The 20,045-nt window shown below is 39.3% G+C and overlaps 2 protein-coding genes across 2 annotated transcripts in view; one reads left to right on the top strand and one right to left on the bottom strand.

Moving 5' to 3' along the window:
• atp1a3a (ATPase Na+/K+ transporting subunit alpha 3a) overlaps positions 1-3,491 on the top strand; it is a gene marked incomplete at both ends in the record, with an annotated part of 31,098 nt that extends 27,607 nt beyond the window's left edge. Inside the window, 10 exons of the mRNA XM_083899574.1 lie at positions 224-360; positions 461-611; positions 712-880; positions 963-1,117; positions 1,713-1,836; positions 1,920-2,065; positions 2,159-2,289; positions 2,970-3,071; positions 3,221-3,312; positions 3,463-3,491. Of these exons, the coding sequence (XP_083755700.1) occupies positions 224-360; positions 461-611; positions 712-880; positions 963-1,117; positions 1,713-1,836; positions 1,920-2,065; positions 2,159-2,289; positions 2,970-3,071; positions 3,221-3,312; positions 3,463-3,491 (1,236 nt within the window). The remainder of the gene's footprint in view (positions 1-223; positions 361-460; positions 612-711; positions 881-962; positions 1,118-1,712; positions 1,837-1,919; positions 2,066-2,158; positions 2,290-2,969; positions 3,072-3,220; positions 3,313-3,462) is intronic.
• A 4,807-nt stretch (positions 3,492-8,298) lies between these two features.
• LOC310935977 (uncharacterized protein) lies at positions 8,299-12,188 on the bottom strand. The gene is made up of 4 exons (XM_083899992.1): positions 12,059-12,188; positions 11,710-11,880; positions 10,490-10,557; positions 8,299-8,751 (listed from the first exon to the last, which is right to left on the bottom strand). Exons 1-4 carry the CDS (start codon positions 12,112-12,114, stop codon positions 8,597-8,599), a joined length of 450 nt encoding a protein of 149 aa, XP_083756118.1. The 5' UTR covers positions 12,115-12,188; the 3' UTR covers positions 8,299-8,596.
• Between the last annotated feature and the right edge of the window lie 7,857 nt (positions 12,189-20,045).

Below are 20,045 nucleotides of genomic sequence, written 5' to 3'. Positions count from 1 at the left end.
TCTTGCCCTTCAAACTTTACTTTCGTCAAAGAACCAGCAAAACTGTATTCAGCTGTGTACATGACGTTTGCAGCTAGAATAGTCGTTTACCACATTAACAATGTATAGAGTGTATTTCTGATTCATTTAATGTTATATTCATTGAAAAAAAGTGTGTTTCCTTCAAAAATAAGGACATTTCCATTTTCTCTCTTCATACCTGTTTCTTCCTCTTATTTTCTAGGTCATTATGGTGACCGGTGATCACCCAATCACAGCCAAGGCCATTGCTAAGGGTGTCGGCATCATCTCAGAGGGCAACGAGACAGTGGAAGACATCGCCGCGCGCCTCAACATCCCCGTCAGCCAGGTCAACCCCAGGTGAGATACAGGAAACATAATTCAGCTGCAGTTTTTTTGTTAGTATATATTCAAGGGAGAGAAAAAAAACTGATTGATTTGCTTGGTCTTTGTCGCGCAGGGACGCCAAGGCCTGTGTAATCCACGGCACAGACCTGAAAGAACTGTCCCAGGACCAGATGGACGATATTTTGAAGAATCACACAGAGATCGTCTTTGCCAGAACCTCGCCTCAGCAGAAACTCATCATTGTTGAAGGCTGTCAGAGACAGGTACTTTCATTATAACATATTTATAGACACATATGTACTTTTTCAGCATCCAAATGGAAATTAACAATTATTAACAAATTATTTGCTCTTTTTCTGTCAGGGTGCCATCGTGGCTGTGACAGGCGATGGTGTGAACGACTCCCCCGCTCTGAAGAAGGCCGACATCGGCGTTGCCATGGGAATCTCTGGCTCAGACGTGTCCAAACAAGCCGCCGACATGATCCTGCTGGACGACAACTTTGCCTCCATCGTCACAGGAGTAGAAGAAGGTAAAAAGAAGAGCAAAATGATAGATTGTGGCTGCAAAGTCTGTGAAGAAGAGTCTTTATCACGTAACGTTTGTCTCCACAGGTCGTCTCATCTTTGACAACCTGAAGAAATCCATCGCTTACACGCTGACCAGCAACATCCCAGAGATCACGCCCTTCCTCTTCTTCATCTTGGTCAACATCCCGCTGCCTCTGGGCACCATCACCATCCTCTGCATTGACCTGGGAACTGACATGGTGAGAGAAACACACGCAGACCCCAGACACATGCACACACACACTGCTCTCTAACATGTCTGTGTCCACTCATGCAAGGCGTGTTTTCCTTTGAACGCTCATGCATTCACAGTTACACCAGCAAATGTGGCAGGCAGGTGCTCAGGTGGCTGAATGTTTACAGTTCACACACGCTGCTGTTCAGCTAGAATGAATAATGAAGACAGAATGTATGAATGTATGAATAATGAGCCTCTGTTGTCGTCATAAATGAAATTACAGAATTTAAACAGATAATGAGATGAGGAGAAATCTCCTAAAACATCCCATCTGTGCTTCATGTGAGTGTTAACAGGTTTAAACGATGACTCAAAACGCAGCACTTTGGTCGATTGAATGGTAGTATGGACAAAAGACACAAGGGGGCAGTGTGGGACCTCCACTGAAATCATCAAGAGGAAATGGGTTTAATAGACTGCACATTTTGAGTCATTTAAAAGCAGCAAAGGAACATTAAACAACAAGCGAGGCAGAGAATCCAGTGGACAAAGAACAATAATGTTTAACAGCCAGAAAACAACAACAACAACAACATTGTCTCTGTCTCGTCCGTCAGGTACCAGCCATCTCTCTGGCCTACGAAGCAGCAGAGAGCGACATCATGAAGCGTCAGCCCAGAAACCCACTGAGAGACAAACTGGTCAACGAGAGACTCATCAGCATCGCCTACGGACAGATCGGTATATCCCGTGTTTGTTGTTTTAACATTGGATTGCTCTTTCAGATTAAACTGCTCAATTAAATCTACTGTGTGATTGTGCAGGAATGATCCAGGCTCTGGGTGGTTTCTTCGCCTACTTCGTCATCATGGCCGAAAACGGATTCCTGCCGTCGACGCTCGTCGGCATCCGGCTCAACTGGGACGACCGTTCCAACAACGACCTGGAGGACAGTTACGGGCAGCAGTGGGTAAGAATGATCCCCACCACACAAGACGTTCAAATTCATTCATTCATTCTATGATGAGAATTACTCCATATTCTCCTGTGTTTGTCCTTGCAGACCTACGAGCAGCGTAAGATCGTGGAGTTCACTTGCCACACAGCCTTCTTCGTCAGTATTGTGGTGGTGCAGTGGGCAGATGTCATCATCTGCAAGACCAGGCGTAACTCTGTGTTCCAGCAGGGCATGAAGTGAGTAACCATGCACTCGATTAATCGTTGAAAGCTTTTTTCATGATTAAAACAAGATTTTTGCCTGTTTTAGCTTAAATGTGAATATTTTCTTTGTTTCCTTTCTCCACATAACAAAGAAATCATTAAAACTGAATCATTTTGGTTTGTGGACAAAACACAATGAAGACAAGACATTCGAGAACATCGTCATTTCACAATGATCAATGTTTTGTTTTTTTTACATCTTCTGAAATAATCAATAGATTAGTGGATTAGGAAAAAAAAGTTAGTTGCAGCTCTACCATGCACATCATCTAAAAAAACAAACAAACAGTGACGTTGAACCAAAATGAACCAAATCAGCGCAATCTGAAGTCTGGTTGTCACAGTTCCCTCCAGTCTCCACTAGGTGTCACTTGAGAGTCAGGGTTCACTGACACACACCTTTAATTTATGGCCCTAATTCCAGTTTGTGTTTGGTCGCTCCTCTCCCCTCCATCTTGTCTTTATTGTCCTCGTCTGTCCTCGTCAGGCAGCGTTTACAGTTCACACAAACCCACACGCTGGATTTATAGATTCTACAGACCATTTGAAAACCGTTTACCAAGTCAGACGTAAATTTAGATCTGTATTTATGGACAGATATCCCTCCACGTCTTTTTATTCTCATCTCTAACTTCAATTTCTTTTTCTTGCAGGAATAAGATTTTGATCTTTGGCCTGTTTGAGGAAACGGCTCTGGCTGCTTTCCTGTCCTACTGCCCTGGCATGGACGTGGCACTACGGATGTACCCACTCAAGTGAGTCAGAGTGAATCCACACAATCGTTACTTATGTTCCGGGCAAAATTAAATGTTTGTTTCGCCCCTGAAATCATAAAACACAGCTGTTATTCAACAGGGAAACATCATCATCTATATTTTAAACGTGTCATGTCTCTCTGTCTCAGGCCCAGCTGGTGGTTCTGTGCGTTCCCGTACAGTTTCCTCATCTTTGTTTACGATGAGATCCGAAAACTCATCCTTCGCCGAAACCCTGGAGGTACACACACACAAAACACGACACACACACACACACACACGTGTGCATACATGCTGCTTCATTTCTTGTAAAAACATGTTACTGTTGGGTAACTATTCTCTCTTTTCTCTCCTTTTTTCCTGTTTTCCTCCTTCCTTCTTCTCTCTGCAGGCTGGGTGGAAAAAGAGACTTACTATTAAATTATCAAAGCATCATTTACTTCTCACTCCGTCGTTCCTCTTTCCCCTGAACTCATCCCTCCTTCTCTAACCCCTTATCTCTCTGCCCTCCCTTCCTTCCCTTCCTTCCTTCCCTTCATCCATCCATATATCCTCACACTGTACACAAAACTATGTTTACTCCTCCATCTCCCATCACGTCCTAAAGAAATACACAACGACAAAAAAAACAAACGCCAAGATGACGAGAGGACCAACAACAGAGGAAGAGAGGACGGTCTCTGTCTTTTTATTATTATAATTATTATTATTTTCTATCCAAAACGGCCACAGCGTTCTTCTGTTTGCTTGTTCCTACACGTGTTATTGTTATTGTTAACTACAGCGATTAAAGATGACAGAGTCAAAAAAAAAAACAACCAACGTACGACTGTTTCCACTGCGACAACACGGCAGCTCGTCTCCACTCTCTACTGCCACCTTTTGGCAGGCGAGTGGCGTCTCTCTCTCTCTCTCTCCTTTCTTTTATTTTTTTGTCCCTTTCTGTCCTGCCAGAGAAACGTCCAGCTCTTTAATCACTGCCATTTCCTCCCTCGCTCTATTTCTACTTAACTCACTGCCAGTCTTCTTCTTCTACTGCCATCGTCTGTCAATAAAGAATCTCTCACTCACTCACGCCCTCTACTGGTCACTTGCTCTCTTAACGCCCTCGTTTCCACCGTGCGTGTGTGGTTTTTCTTTTTTTTCTGCTTGCGTCGTTGTTGTTGTTTTCTAATAGACGACTGGGTGTTTTTTAAATGACAAACTTGTGTGTTTTTTTAAGTTTGGAGTGGGTCTGAGAGCTGCTTGTTTTCATTCGGACATGACAAAGCCCACTCTCTCTCCTCTTCTTCCTCCTCCTCCTCCTCCTCTCTCCTCCTCCCTTCTATCCCTCTCTCTCTGTCCGTCTGTCTGTCTGTTTGTGAGCTCCGTGCACTCCCTCCACCTTCCTCCTCTTTACTCCCCCAACCTCCCCTCCCTGTTAGGAAAAAAGAAAACAACCCCACAATCTTTCTGTGTCCTCGGAAAAAAAGAGATTTCTCTCCAGTTTCATTATTTAAGTCAAGGGAAATATGGAATAATAACAATAATAAGACACACTGCACATGAACCTGCCAAACAGCAGCAGCAGATACAAGAGAAACAAAAACAACAACAAAAAATGAAATAAAACAGAAGGATCTCTCTTTTTTCAGCTTGGTCTCCAGTTTGTTTTGGTGTGGAGTTTTGTCAGAAAATGGAAATAAATGCTGTGACCAACTCTTATTTGCAGTCCTCGAGTGTTGGAGTCTATGAAAGAATGCAAACACATCACAACACAGTCTGTCACGTTTATGTCAATGTTAAGTTTCTAGTAGAAACTCTGAAGAAGAAGAAATCGGGACTGAAGATTTAACATTTCTGTTGGGGGGGGAAACAGGATCCTGGATTTCACGATCGACTCATGTAACAGGTATCAGACTACTATCTTATTTTCTAGCTTAAAGAATAAAAACTACCATGTTCAGGTTCATTTAGAGACTGAAACAGAGCTAGATACTTAGTTTACTTTGTATTTTTACCCCTATAAAACTTTTAAAAAATTAATAAAATCACGGATTTCACACACAAACTGATTTGGTGAACTAAGCCGCTGCTTAATTACAGAAATTATGCTGAAAAATATCACTAAAAATCCTTTTTCTCGACATGACATTTTAAATGTAGGTATATTAAATATATATGTAGAAATAAGAGTGACAGCTTAATTTACCGCCCTTAAGCAGCCAAAATGATGACTTTCTTTTTCTTATACTAATTCAGAGGAAAACGCAGGAGTTTGTCTATAAACGAGTATAAAATGTTAACTGAGCTCTAGGCTCAATTACAGGATTTAAAGTCTTTATATCTACATTTACAGTGTTCTATTATATGCTGTATCAAAGAAAATGTACTTATATATCATAAAATCACTGCGTATAAATGTCTAAAGGGAAACATGACACTGTCAGGCTGTACAACTTCATAAATGTGTGTTTAAACAAATGTAATTGAGGTAAATGTTAAATGTTAGTGACTGGAAAACAAGATGTTCTGATCGATACAGAGACAGAAACGGGAAGAAGAAGAGGATGAGGAGGAAGAGGAGGATAACGGTGAAGTGACAAAATAGGTGACCTATATCCCAGGGTTTGTGTGTGTGTGTGTGTGAAGTGGATAGCACTCATTTGCTCCGTGAGCCTTGTAATAGTATTCATGAAACACAGACACCTCTGCTCTCTATCACACACACACACTCATAAAGACTCATGTGTTGACACGAGGAAGCATGAAAATGTCCAAAAATCTGCTGTAATTACACAAACTGATTCTGTCTTTTATTCTGAAAAACACTTTATTTTTACTTTTTTTTTTTTAAATGTGTAGTTGGTTCTTTAGTTGCGCTTTTGCTTTAATTAAGGGTTTATTTTTGTCTCTTTTTTTCCTCAGAAATGAAAGAATATGGCACTAAACTACAAATTTGAGTCACTAAAATTAGAATTAAGTTTTTTTTATTATTTAAAGACCTGTATCAGTCGGTGGCTGTCGGCCAGTCTGCGACGGAGAGATAAAGCACAGGGTGAAATCAGATTTAAGGAAATCAGAAACACACACACACACACACACACACACACACACGTGAGCCTTTGATGATTCACATCTGATCTGGTGCAACAAAAAAGAAAGATAGCAAGAGAAACAGAAGATGGAATAATGTGCTCACATTTGTGTGACTCTCCTGCACAGACTCACGTCACGATCCAGTCGTCTGCTTCATGTCAGCCCACGACGTCACTAAAAACCAGGAGTGAGTGAGCAACACTGGTAAGATTAACATTTATGTTATGTTTGTTAACGCAAATGAGAGGATGATATATTATGGTTTATATCAGTATAAATTAGTGGTGTGAATAAGCAGAGTCAAATCGGCTGTGGACTTTTCACAGGAGGCAGATTTATTCTCATCTTCCTCCTCTTCTTCGAATTTAGATTAAGATGGAGCGAGAGATAAGGTGGTAAAAAACCCTAAATTTGGACATTTATCTGGCTCTTTAGACTCACTATGAACCTTAATGTCTAACCCTGAACCCAATTCTAATCCTATCCTTAAAACCACGTATTAACCCTCAAAAAGCTCTCTTGAATTGAGAGGAACAGAGAAAATGTCCTCACAAAGTTATAAATACATGTGCACACACAAACTCCTTAACCATCACAACTAAGGGCCTAAAAGACCTTTTAAGTCGGACTTTAGTTTGCTTTTATCATTTCATGACATATTTACAAGTAAAACTGGGGGAGCATGGTTTAAAATCATGTTCTATTAGTTCAGTATGTTGAAAACCAAACAATAAAGTGTCTTTGTGTTGAATTCTGTTGAATTTTATTGAGGGAATCAAGGGAAATACAATAAGAGTCGTGTTTTCTAGTGTAAAAACACAGTCAGGATGGAACACAACCATGATATGAAGCACAACATGTCACACACACGCCTTAATTAAAGTACCTAACCTTTAACCTCACCCTTACTGTAAAACTAGCTCCTTAACCCTTTAAAAAGCCCTTTTAAGACCAGACAAAATGTCTCCACACACACACACACACACACACACACACACAGCTATTCCCTTACCTTAACAATAACCACGTAATACTTAACCCTTAACCGAACCACCAATTCAAATCCCAGCCCTAAACCTGAGGTTCTGCCTCATTAGGGACCAGGTTTTCCAGTCTCCGTGAGGACTACGGGTCCTGACAAGGTCAATGTGTGTGACAGAAAGGGTCCTTAAAAGGTAACAAATACAAGACACAACACACACTCTTTCTTTCTTTATTCCTGTCTTTCTCACACACACACACACACACTTTCTCTCAATCTTCTACCCGATTACACCCACACTCTAAAACCCCTTTTTTTGCACACCTCCCCAACACACTCATCTTCTGCCTTTCCCTAAAACCCCTTTTTTCGTTTCCTCTGACACACACACACACACACACACACACACACACACACACACACACACACACACACACACACACACACACACACACACACCTCCTCCTCCTCTCAGTAATCTGGCTGGCCCGTGGCCTCCTCTCTCTCGCTCCACTGTTCTGTGTGATAGAATATCGATCGGTTTGCCTCGACTCGCTGCAGGAAGAGGAGGGGGGGCTGTAGGGCTATAGGAAGAGTGTGTGTGTGTGTGTGTGTGTGTGTGTGTGTGTGTGTGTGTGTGTGTGTGTGTGTGTGTGTGTGTGTGTGTGTGTGTGTGTGTGTGGTGAAGGGGGGGGGGGGGACGGGGGGCAGTGGTCAGACATGCTCCAAGGTTGTTACCACAGCAACAGCAGGATGGGTCAGAGGGTTACCATGACGCCTAGGTCGCAGGGTCAGGGGGAGGGTCCTGGAGGGCCTCGTTCTGTGTGTGTGTGAGTGTGTGTTAATAGGAAGGGAGGGGGGGGGGCAGGAGGAGGAGAAAAAAGAGAGGGAGAGAGAGAGGTGTCCAGTCCAGCTATATTGGGTGTGTTAATAATGAATGGTGGTGTATGTGGTCGCTGTCTCTTTCTCTCTCCCTCCATCTATCTCTTCCTCCTCCTCCTTGTGTGTGTGTGTGTGTGTTGCAACACAGAAAACACACACACACATACAGAATGAGAAGCAGCGACTCGGCTCGATTCAAGTCCACTTAATCACGTCCTTTTATTTAAAAATAAACCTTTACGTAATGACCTGTCGCACGCCTCAGTTGTGCAGAAAACGGCAAAATCCATCGAATAAACTAAAAAAAAATAAAAAATAAAGTCGCTGATTTAATTTATTTAAACGTGTTTTTCTAACCCCTAACAAGGCATAAAAGCTGCCTTTTTTAAACATTTTTATGACATATTTACAGGTGGTTTAAAAACATGTTCGTAATAACGTTATTAAAAGAAAAATCCGGTCACATAAAGTGCAAATGACACATTTGTGTTGTGTGGAGGACGACACACACACGCACACACGTTGAAAATGTCCAGTTTCATCCCCTCTGTCTCTCTCGTGTCCTCAGCCACGTTGCGTTTAATTAAACGTGTTGGACGACAGGAGGAGGAAGAGGAGGAGGAGGAGGAGAAGAGGAGATGCTTCTCATTTCATCCGTCTGCACCGGCGTGGTCGATCCCATGGTCTCCATCATCATCTTCACCATCTTCGTGGCCTTAGAGAAGAAGACCACGGCAGCTGCCGCAGGAAGACGGACGGACACACACGGGGAGAAAATTAAATAAACAGGTGAGATTCTCTGAAAACACCAACGAAACACAACTGAATGTGACCTTTATTGATTTATTTATACATAAATCAAAACCAAACGACACGGTAAATCAATAAATATATTATTGCAGTGTGATTTTCTATTATTATACGCCAATGTTTATAAATATTGATGTGAAAAATGGTGCGATTAATCACCTGGATCTGCAGCGTTTAAGTCAAATTCAAGACATTCTGTGTTTACACTTCAAAAAAAAAAAAGATTTATGTGAATATTTAACCTCCAGTTAATGAAAATACGACGCTTCATAATAAGAGTCTGTTGTTTTCTGCTCTTGAAAGACGTTTAAAACAGGACTCACGTGATCAAAATGTGAATTTTATTTTTTATAAGTCGTAATAGTAACCAACATTTACAAAACACCTAACATCATGTTTTTCCTTGGACCAATAATTATGTTTTATGTTTTCACCAAAATTGACTGTACCTTAAGAGTTTAACACATGAAACCACAGTGAAGTGGCTTCTTCACTTTACTCCGCAGCTTAAATGTGCTCATCTTCAATTAAATGATAAAAATTTTTAACATACGTACATTTTTCTATACGTTAACATGGCAATATTTTTCAACTTTTGTGTATTTTTTTTTTATCACGCACCAGTGAAAAAGGGTAGAAATAAAGTGATGCGACTAAAAAGTGTAACATGTCTGCGTTAAAATGTCAAGAAATGACAAAACTAATGTTGAATAATTACCCCAAATATGAATAAAATCTCTATTAACGTTTGATTTTGCTCGATTTTTAACATTTCGGTGCCTGTAAATACCCAACGCCTTCTCTTTTTGTGTTTATTTGTCACTAATTGATTCCACGCTGCTTCCTGACGTCTGTGGATCCACAACTCCTTATATGGACGACCTGGTGTATACGTCACATCTTCAGGCTTCTTATGTGTCCTTGAGTTATGAGTCATTTTATATCGCATATACATAGAGAAGAAATTGCAATGTGATAATTGTGCAAAAGTCACAAAATAAAGTGTTTTTCTTCTATTTTTGTTCATAAAAACAAGCCAAATTCAAATTGTGAATTGGGTTTGTATGGAAAAAGGAATATAGTTTAATTTAAAAGGGGATCTAAGGCATGTTGCACGTCATTATAGCGTCTGTATACAATACAGATTAAAATAGTGGAAAAAGGTTTAAAAAGCAACAAATTCTGCAAATAAAAAAAGAACAAAAAAGACGTAAGCGTGTGACTTCTAACAGAAAACTGTTGGCGTGGATCAGATTACACAGGTGTGTTGTGCTATTTTCCGGTGGCTGCTCTGAATGGAACGCGGCCGTTCTCCAGCTCCGGTGTTTAGAGTGGTGAGAAAAGTCGGAATATAAATTCAGAGCCAGCCCGGACTTATCTGGTCAAAAGCACCTTCACCTTATAGGACCAAACAGATTTGCTTCTCCTCACATTTTTTTTAAGCCGTCGGCGTCCAAATAGGATGTGAGAGGATGTGAGAGTCGCGAGGCGTCCGTGCAAAGCCAATCTCTCTCTCTCTCTCTGTCCCTGTTTCCACATCGTGCTGCATTACAGCCGCAGGTTTATCGCGGCGGCAGATACATGTCACTCGCTCGCTCTCGCCGCTTCTGTGCGGTTTTAACAAAACTGTAGCGTGAAATCAACACAAATGCAGACGCTCGCTCACCGAAGAGTTGTACGAAGATGAAGACCGCCTGCACGAAGTCTGTGCCGATGTGGTGAAACAGCATGATGCTGTGGAGAGAAGAAGAAGAAGAAGAAGAAGAAACACACAGATTAGATTATTTTTTTTGCTTTGTTTTATTGCTCATTTGAAATTGCACTTATTTTCTTGGTATTCATTTGGCACATGACACCGTTCAAGGTCACAATGCACAATAGAATGACCTTCAATACTGAGCGTATCACAGACGACACAGGTTTCTGAAAGTTTGCGCGTCAACATCAACGTGTGGTTATTACGGTAATTTCCCCCCATGCAGTAGCAGGAAGTTTCCATTACAGTAGTTTAATTATTTTTGCCCTTTTTTTGGACTTTGAGACAAAAACTCATGCAAATGTTATATTAAGTATGTCTTACATTGTTCAAATTTCCAATTGAACTCATGTTCATGAACAATTACAGTGTTTTTCTTCCTTTTAAATTGTTAATACACTATTTTCAACATGCAGTAAATTGTAAATAACTGCCAGATATTGAAGGTTATTGACATTTTCTGGCCCTTTTATGGTTAAAATATGCAACAACAAAAAAAGTCCAAACAGACAGTTTGAGGCTTTTGTGTTAAGGGAAGTCTCTGTTAATAATGTAATAAATAATGTATAAGAATCTTTTAAATTTACATGCAAGTAAGAAATACTGTACATTAATTGTACGCAAGGATTCACCAAACAGTGTTTTTTATGATAAAACATTTGTGGTTTTATATTTTGCTAAGTCGATCTTGACTGGCATTATTTTATAGATTAAAGACATCAGTTATTCATTCAAATTAATGTCAGATTAAGTGGGAAAAAAAGGATTTTAAATGTAAATGTACAGAAACCCTAGTTATTTAATACATTTATTCAGTTTACCTGTATGTGATAATGAGGGTTTATCGAGATCTGAATGAACAGAATGTAAAATATGACTTTAAACTCTAAAGATTTTGTATATAATGGTTACAACCAGACATTGGACGGCTTAAAATTACATTCCTGAAAGGTCTGAAGGGAGTAAGGCAACTTTTCTGTCCCTCTTTGTGAGAGAACTTGCAAAACGTAGTAAAACACATATTTAAACGTCCTTTTTTAAAGTTTAATGTCTCTATATTGGCTGCTTGTGTGTCTAAATCCTGTTAATATGTTTTTTTTTTTTATAAAAAACAATGTGAGATAGTTTACTTGATGACCCCCCAGGTGAGGACGATGAGGAACAGGTCCCTGAGCAGATAGTTGAACCTGGCATCTGGGTATCTGTGAGGGAAAGTTGCAGTGCTGCTGTTCAGCCATGTGTCCACACGGGGGAGCTCGAAGTCCTGGTCCCACAGCTGTAGCCACCGCCTTCGTATGGAGCTGCACCACGACAGGAAGTGTGTGTGTTTACTTCATTTTTATGACATTTGAATCACTTTAAAGCCATTTTTATGAAACGAATTATAAGTTAAATGACAAATTATCACAGTAAACTGGTTTATAATGTGTATAATAAGCAGGAATACACGCAGCACATGTCCGTGTTGCGTTCACGTACCTGACTTTACTTAGAACCTTTAACGCTCCTGTTTCTCTTTTTACAGAAATATCCATGTGTTTTCTTCGGTATTCTTCAGTGCAGGAGCTGGAAAAACCGCGATGTTTTTGGTGCTTTTTTCTCTTGAAAAATGCTTTCTGTTTTCGTTTAAAAAAACCAAAAAAAACAAACCTTCTTGACGTGAAGCGACTGCAGTTTGACGGGAAACCACTGCCCACATGTGGGAGGAGTTCAGAGGGACAGACTCTCACCTGCCTCTTTATTAGGTACACTCAATCAACTTTTAATTCTATCATTTCCTTTGCTAAATATTGGAGATTAATGCACGTTTTCATCATATTTAAGTCTTTTTTTTTTTACTGATCTACACTTTCAAAAGATTCAAAAGTGCCATATTGAATGATTAAATCAATATTTTATTTGCACTTTATCTCTATTTTGATCATCAACATCGACAACAAAAAAAGTTTCCCACTGCACCTTTAAATCCTGACCTGAGAAATGTTCAGAGACAGAGTCGGAGTCTGTTCTCCTTTAAGGATGTCAACAATGTGTTTACTTATTTATTTATTTATTTTGTCCGTTGACCTTAATCTAACTTTTATTAGAGGGAAGACAAATCACTTTGTGGAGTGAAGTCTTCTCCTGCACACACACACACACACACACACACACACACACACACACACACACACACACACACACAGCACCTTCACCACCACCACTCCTTTTTTTTGGGAGGGGGGGGTTGCAGCCTCAACTCCGTCGCCATGGAAACAGCTAAGATGCTGAGTGCAGGATAGGTACTGTGTGTGTGTGTGTGTGTGTGTGTGTGTGTGTGTGTACAGGTATAGATGGAGTGCACACACAGCTTGACACTGTGTTTACTTCATTACACTGACTTTTAAAAAAGAAACCTTTTTACTCTCGTCCTCTTTCATCACGTCCCCCCCCCCCCACACACACACACACACACGTTGACTAAAAAGCACCTTACATCACAATGAAGATTTTCATTTTCAGTGCCTCTGAACACCTGGCTGTGTTAATGCCACGCTCCCTCCCTCCCTCCCTCTCTCTTTCTCCCTCTCTTTCTTAAAAAGCCAGATGGGCCCGAGCAGCTTTTATTCTGGAGGCCCGGTGCACGTGCCGAGGACACACTGGGCCTCACAGCGTTTAATTCACAATCTTTAGACGCCTCCTTCCTTTAACCCCCCGTGACCAACACCATCAACTCCCCTCCTCTCCCTCCTCTCCTTCCCTTCTCTCCTCTGTCCTTCCTCTGGCCCCCTCTATTCTCCTCTGCTCTATTATCTCCTCTTCAGTCGCACTCTTCTCTCTGCTCTTCACCGCTCGCCCTTTTCTTCTTTTTCTGTCAAGTTTCATTTCGTCTCTTCTATATATATATATTTTTTTCCCTCTGCCGACCTCTCTCTGTCCTCTCCTTCGTCCTCCTTTTTAACCCAAAGTCTCTCTGTGTTTCACATCATATATATATATATATATATATATATATATCTTTCTTATGTTTGTATTTGGTGTAAAAATTGAAAGAAGAAGAGAAAGAACAGTTAATGGAGGGAGATGACGACGACTGACGTACTAATAAAGAAAAACACACTTGTTTGGAAATCATTTCCAGTTAAAAAAAACAAGCAGGAGAATAAGAACAAAACCAAGAAGAGGAAGAAGGAACTGACAAAGAAGAGGAAGCATGAATGTCCAGGTCAGGTGACTGAACATGTGACATCATACAATTCAATATTTTTTTTTTTTTTGGTACCATTTAATTCATTATATATATTGTTTGTATTTTCCAGTAAATTCTACATCTGCTGACGGGGAAACGCTCACTGTGGTGAGTAGATTCTTCTTCCTCTTTTCCCACATTCATTCATTTATTTATATTTGTCTCAGAAAATTTGGAAAAAAATTGATTTTTAACTCCAAATTCAGCCAAAAGGACGTAGTCTAACTTGCTAACTGTAGTTTGACTGAACTTAAATCATCCGAGTGTCACAAATGAACTTTTATAAGTTGAGATTAACTGGAAAAACATAGTTGACAAACTTAAAAACCCTGTTTGTTCCCAGATACACTGGGAAGAAGATGAGAAAACTAATTTAATTCAAAATGTGCTCATATAATCAGATCACTTTAGTCTGATTGAGCTGAAATCATGTGATTTGTGACAAATGTGGAAAGTGTTTTCTCACTTTTTTGTACAACTATTTGACTAGAAAATACCTCACTGTGAGGAAAAACTGTACATGAATATGTATTTATTTATTTTATGTTAATTTTACATTTCTAAGGCTTTTGTTGTCATGGATTTGTGGGTTTGTTATGGACGACACGAGGAGACGCCGTTCACTAGTACGTGGAAAAATGGGAAGGTGGAGTGAAAAGTGGTGGCTCATTATTTTGCAGGATGAAGAGGAGGAGGAGGAGGAGGAGGAGGAGGAGGAGGAGGAGGAGGAGGAGGGCTGTGTGGTTGAACGGCTGCCTGCAGGCTCGTTTGACCTCCTCCTCCTCCTCCTCCTGAACCTGACAGAGATGCTACTGCTTGACATTTCACACACACACACACACACTGACCACAGCCACAGTGTGTCCAGCAGCAGTTTGAATGGACAGAAGCTCATGTGGAGCAGGATTAAATTTAAATCTGCTCAAATTGAGGAAAGAGACAGAGATGTTCGAGGGGTTTTTTTGTTTGTTTGTTTGGTTTTTTAATATTGTTTCTTCAACACGCTTTATTGTCACATAATCGCTGAAATCCTTTGACATAAACAAACACAAATGACGGATAAAAACAACCGGGCTGTAAAACCACACACACTGGGATTAAGGATTATGTATTTACTTTTGCAGATGTCAGATTAATTCATTTAATTTGGGAGATTTTAATGTGATTGTTGTAATCTCTGTTGCAGATATGATTGTGAATCTTTTATGCATTTGTGTTGTTTGTGTTAGGATTTGAACTGAGCTGTAAATGAATAGGTGAATGTTTTTCTTTTTAGGTATTTCGATGATGTTTGAATAAAGATTTGTCTATTTTGTCTTTGTCTCTCTTCCCTTCTTCATCACTGGACACAGTAAGGTTTTTTTATGCTGTTTCTAGTGTAGTATGACACACACACACACACACACACACACACGGTGTGTGTCCTCGCGCATGCAGCAGCAGCCTCTGCAGCTTATTTAGTCCTGACTTTAACTGTTATTGAACGCAGCTCACTCTCTCTGTATTTATTCTGGATTAACGTGGGAATAATGAGGTTAGTGGTGTGGAGGCGGTGCTGAGGAAATCAATGGACACGGAGTTAATTGTAGGAAATCAATTAAGACACACACACACACACACACACACACACACACACACAGAGACTAACACTGTCCTCGTGTTTCAACACGAACTCTCTGAGTCCATCAGTCTTTCTCTATCTCTTTGAAACACACTCGCCACAAACTGATGTCTTTACTCTTTTCTTTCAAACATCCACGCGTGACAAACCTTTTGTTTATGTTTTTTTTGGAGGCTGCAGGTAAATTAATGGACCTCTCTCTCACACACACACACACACACAAACACACACACACACAAACACACACAGCTGCACCTGAACCCGCGTGGACAAGGGACACGTGCGTTCCAAGAGCCTTTGACCCCCAAACACACCTATAATAATCCCGATCGATACATTTCTTAGGCAGTAATCCGTTCATTGCCATGCACACGTGTAGGTCAGCCCTCACACACACACACACACACATACGTTTTCAAAGCCTTTAAATCCAGGATGAAAACATGTCAAATATCATAGAACAACAGAATTAAATGAATATTCCCACTGTCTTTATTGAGTTGTTTTGGTGTTTATATTTAGAAATTAAAGTTACAAAATCCAAACGTTTGCCACCTTAATTAGTAATTATTATGGTATATTTTAATAATAACACCACGTTATGTTTTAGATGTTTTACATAATCAGGAAATGGAAACAGAAAGCAGCAGAAGCACGTTTCTTCCACACTTTAATCATGTACATATATGTATAAACTTTTTATTATTTAAAATATTCAAAAATATTATTTTGCATCACCTGTACTTTGGTCAGTTTTAGTTCTCGTTATATTTAATTCAAGGAAACAGGAAATATGTATTTTTTGCCCATTTCTGTGAATTAAATTTTTTTTAATACTGATGTAAAATAATAATTATAAATACATGTTTTTCGTTTTCCTTATTAAAATGTGTCCCACACAAGAAGTTACAAGTATCCTTTTTATGTATTTTACACTTTCAATGGCTTTATTTGCTTATATGCAAATAAGACACAGTAAGGGGGTAAAATATGATTTATATCCTAAATTGATTATAGATTTTTTAATCAAACAACATTGAAACACATGATTTTTTTATCACTTTGCTCGTATTTGCATTTATTTTATTGATTTCTTTTCTTTATGCATTGCATGTAAATGGCCTGTCGCGCTCGCGCTGAATGAACCCGGAAGATGTGTATGAGTCTGTGAGTGAAATAAAAAATATCATCATGGAATAAAGTAGTTTTATTAAACGGGAAAATTAAGCGTGAACGAAATCTAATGTATGAATAAATTATCTAAACGAACTTTAAGAGATATTACAGAATAAAAGAGGGACAGGGAACTATGTCAGTGCCAGTTTATGGTTTGTTTGTTTTTAAATATCTTTTGCATAAATAACAATGATGTTTTTCAACTATTATGCGTCAGGCTCACATGGAGTTCACGAGGTTAAACTCGGGTGGGAGACAAATGTGAGTGAAAATGACCAATAAAGCTTTCAAAGCTTCATTTGTCATCGATCGATTTTCGGTCAAAAAACAAAAAAAAAAGAAACAAAAAGAAACCCCGACGGTTTGACTTTCATTTGAACTGATGAATAATAACCACAGTGTCATGTCTGCAGGACACGTTTCTCCTCATGATCACAACTATTTATATTTAATCTCTCAGATTATACTCGTTTTTTAAGATTCAGATTTAGTTTGTAGAGGAATATATAAATATACTTATTTTTATATGATAAAGAGTAGGGTATACACGTGTCTTTTCCCATTAATTTACTTCATAACATTAATAATAAGTAGTAACTAATAGTGGACATTGTCTTTCTGCTCCTTTTAAAACATGCACTCGTTTAATGTTATGTTTTTGCATTTGTGTTTAATTTTCCTTAAAAAAAAACACCCATTCAATTAATTATAAACCTCTTTAAATGTGTTAATTTATTCTGAAAAACGTAAGTCAATGAAACAGGAAACAGTTGTAAATTAAGCTTCCGGTGTCAAAAAGAAATCCGCATAAAAACGTAGTTATTGTTTTTTGTTTCTTCCTGAGGCCATTTTGTGATTATTTTTCAGTGACTGCTCACTTTTTTTTTTTATTTCAGACTTTTTCATCAATTTGCGTGGAGCCTTCTGTCTGAGTCCTGACCCCTGGGTCATAGGTTAGCCGGCCAGTCTCCACTATCACTGCACTTCATCATCATCATCATCATCATCGTCTGCACCAGCAGCAGCAATAGCAGCAGAATGACGGTCAACAGACTAGTATTTTATTCACGGTAAGTAGGCGATAAACACAGTGATACACGCATTTTCTTCTTAAACACTGTAAAACAGTGACGTTTGAAGCGTAAAACGCGGGGCTAGCTACGCTACTACGTAGTTCCGGGTGTTGTGTATTTTTGCTAACGTAACTCAGTGGTTCTCGTGGTTGCTAAGCTACACCTACGTAATGATTTTAATATTCAAATTAGCCCACATTTTAACTTTTCTGTGTAGTAGTTCTAAACATCCACAAACAAGAAACACAAGTTAAACCCCCGGAAACTGCTTCAGTTGTGTGTCTTTCGTGAAAGTGGACGTGGAGTTGACGCAGCGTTTTTTGTGTTTTTTCATGGCAGCCATTTTGACAGTTTAGGGGAAAGAGAGAATCACAGACGTAAATAATCGCGTTAATGACGGTTGAATTCCGTTTTGCTGCCTCAGTTTTTGGCTACAAGGCATTTAATTTACATTTAAGTTTGATTATCTGGAACTACCAGATGTCGTAATTTCTTTGTGACTTGGTAGTTGTAGATATCTGTGACGTCATTCTTACGCGTCTAAACCACAGTTACAGATATCTGCAATTCGGTTTTTACTCGTCAAAGTAATGTCACATATGCCTGTAATTCAGTTTAACTAGTCAGAATAATCTCACATATATCTGCAATTCAGTAATTACTAGTCAAAACGATGCAACCTTTGCACATTCATGTGTATTTGGTTTGTCATTATCGATATCTACAATTCATTTGCAGATATTGTAGTATCTTGAACTTGAATTACGATTAGTCATAATGCCATCGTAGATATCTCTAAAAAAAATTAGATTTGACTATCAAGAGTGACGTTGCAGATAATATCCCATGCCATGTGTACGTTGTGGCTGGTTCAAAGTCCCACTGTACTGACATACATGAACTGCACAGCCGTTTTTTATTATTATTGTATTATTGGTGTGTTTTTCCCCTGTTCAAACGTGTCAAAATGGCTGCTGTGAAATGGGCTTATCTTTGCACGGCAGCCATTTTGACAGGGTCAGGAGGAGGAGAACCACGGCGGCTGTAAATGATGTCCATTTAGGTGCCTCAGTTTCAGAGTCTATGCTTTTTCTGACTTTTCTTAACCGTAGAAATCTGAGACGTTATTTGTGTCCTCACGAGTAACACTGACGCGTTTGTTAGCTGTGGTTAAAAAGGTTAGAGATGGCTGAGTTCCATTTTCCTCTGTCTCATGGTGCCTATATGCTGACTCACTGTCCTGACGCACATGAGCTGAACAGAGCCGTCAATAATGTGATCACTGCTAACAGAAATATTGTTTTCTTTTGGATGATATTTTTAAAATAGCAGCTACAACAAAGGTCAATGTGTGATGAGCTTCCAGTCGCACATTTACTCATATAAATCCAGAGAGCTGCATGTAAACAGTTTAGTGTAAATTTGCTATGTATATATTGAATTAAGATAATTTTAGTTGCTTGTTTATCTTTATTAGGACTGAAACTGATACTTAAGAGCATAAAGAAATCCTTAAACTTCTGGTTGTGTGTAAAAAAACGTATATCTGCCCACAGCAAGTCTTCAAACACAGCTCAGTTCTGTGTGAAAACAGCAGATCTGGCAACCCTGTCCGTCTGCACAGTGGTCTGGTATAGAAACGTAATTGTGACCAGTAAGGACAGGTTTGGGCAGATTGTTAAAGTGGACAGCAGAAATGATTGGGGTGAGTCAGCTGCTGCCCTCTGACCTCTTCTGTAGGCGGGTCCTGATGAAGGCCCGGGTCAGACCGAGCTGTCCTGATCAGATCCTGCAGAGGGAGCGTCAGCTCATACCTTATACTGACCCACAACAATTTGCAGCTTGGATTTGCAATTAATTTATCTTTTTGTCATGAATGTGGTGCATATATCTGTTGTATTTACAGATTTACTCCCACAGATTGTTGTTAATTGTAACATTCAGCTGGTTTTGGACAGCGTTTAGAGGGTTTACCTTGTTTTTGCAGACATTTTTACTTCTGTCCCTTACCTGGCTGCAATTAAATGTCCACTATGGTGAACGAAAAACGTTTGAATGAATGAATGAATGAATCAGAAGCATGTGTGCATCAACCATTTGCTGCTTTGTAGGAGGCATACGTTCCTGTTGCCTGAGATGTCATTGTAAACAAGTGACTAATTCTTTAGTTAAAGGTAAATTCTCTTAAATATATCATATCTAGTGCATTGTTGAAGTTGAATTGAATCAGCTTCGGGCTCTGTAAACTGATTAAAGTTACATATTTATGTAATCTTGTGTTCATATATATCTTTTAATTTAGTTTGATTTACTTGATTCATGTGTTTCACCATTTGAAGTAATTTTTTGAAAGGTTGTCCAAATATT

Source organism: Microchirus variegatus (assembly GCF_963457635.1).
Source record: "Microchirus variegatus genome assembly, chromosome: 13".
NCBI lineage: Eukaryota > Metazoa > Chordata > Actinopteri > Pleuronectiformes > Soleidae > Microchirus > Microchirus variegatus.
Note: the sequence above shows the minus strand (reverse complement) of the source record. Positions and strands in the feature narration are given on the sequence as shown.

Excerpts from the sequence above, each read along its gene's own strand:
- LOC310935977 (XM_083899992.1), bottom strand. The coding sequence starts at position 12,114 with ATGGATATTTCTGTAAAAAGAGAAACAGGAGCGTTAAAGGTTCTAAGT. Across the intron at positions 11,881-12,058 it reads AAGGTTCTAAGTAAAGTCAG|CTCCATACGAAGGCGGTGGC; the intron begins GTACGTGAACGC and ends GTCGTGGTGCAG. Across the intron at positions 10,558-11,709 it reads CTCACCTGGGGGGTCATCAA|CATCATGCTGTTTCACCACA; the intron begins GTAAACTATCTC and ends TTCTCTCCACAG.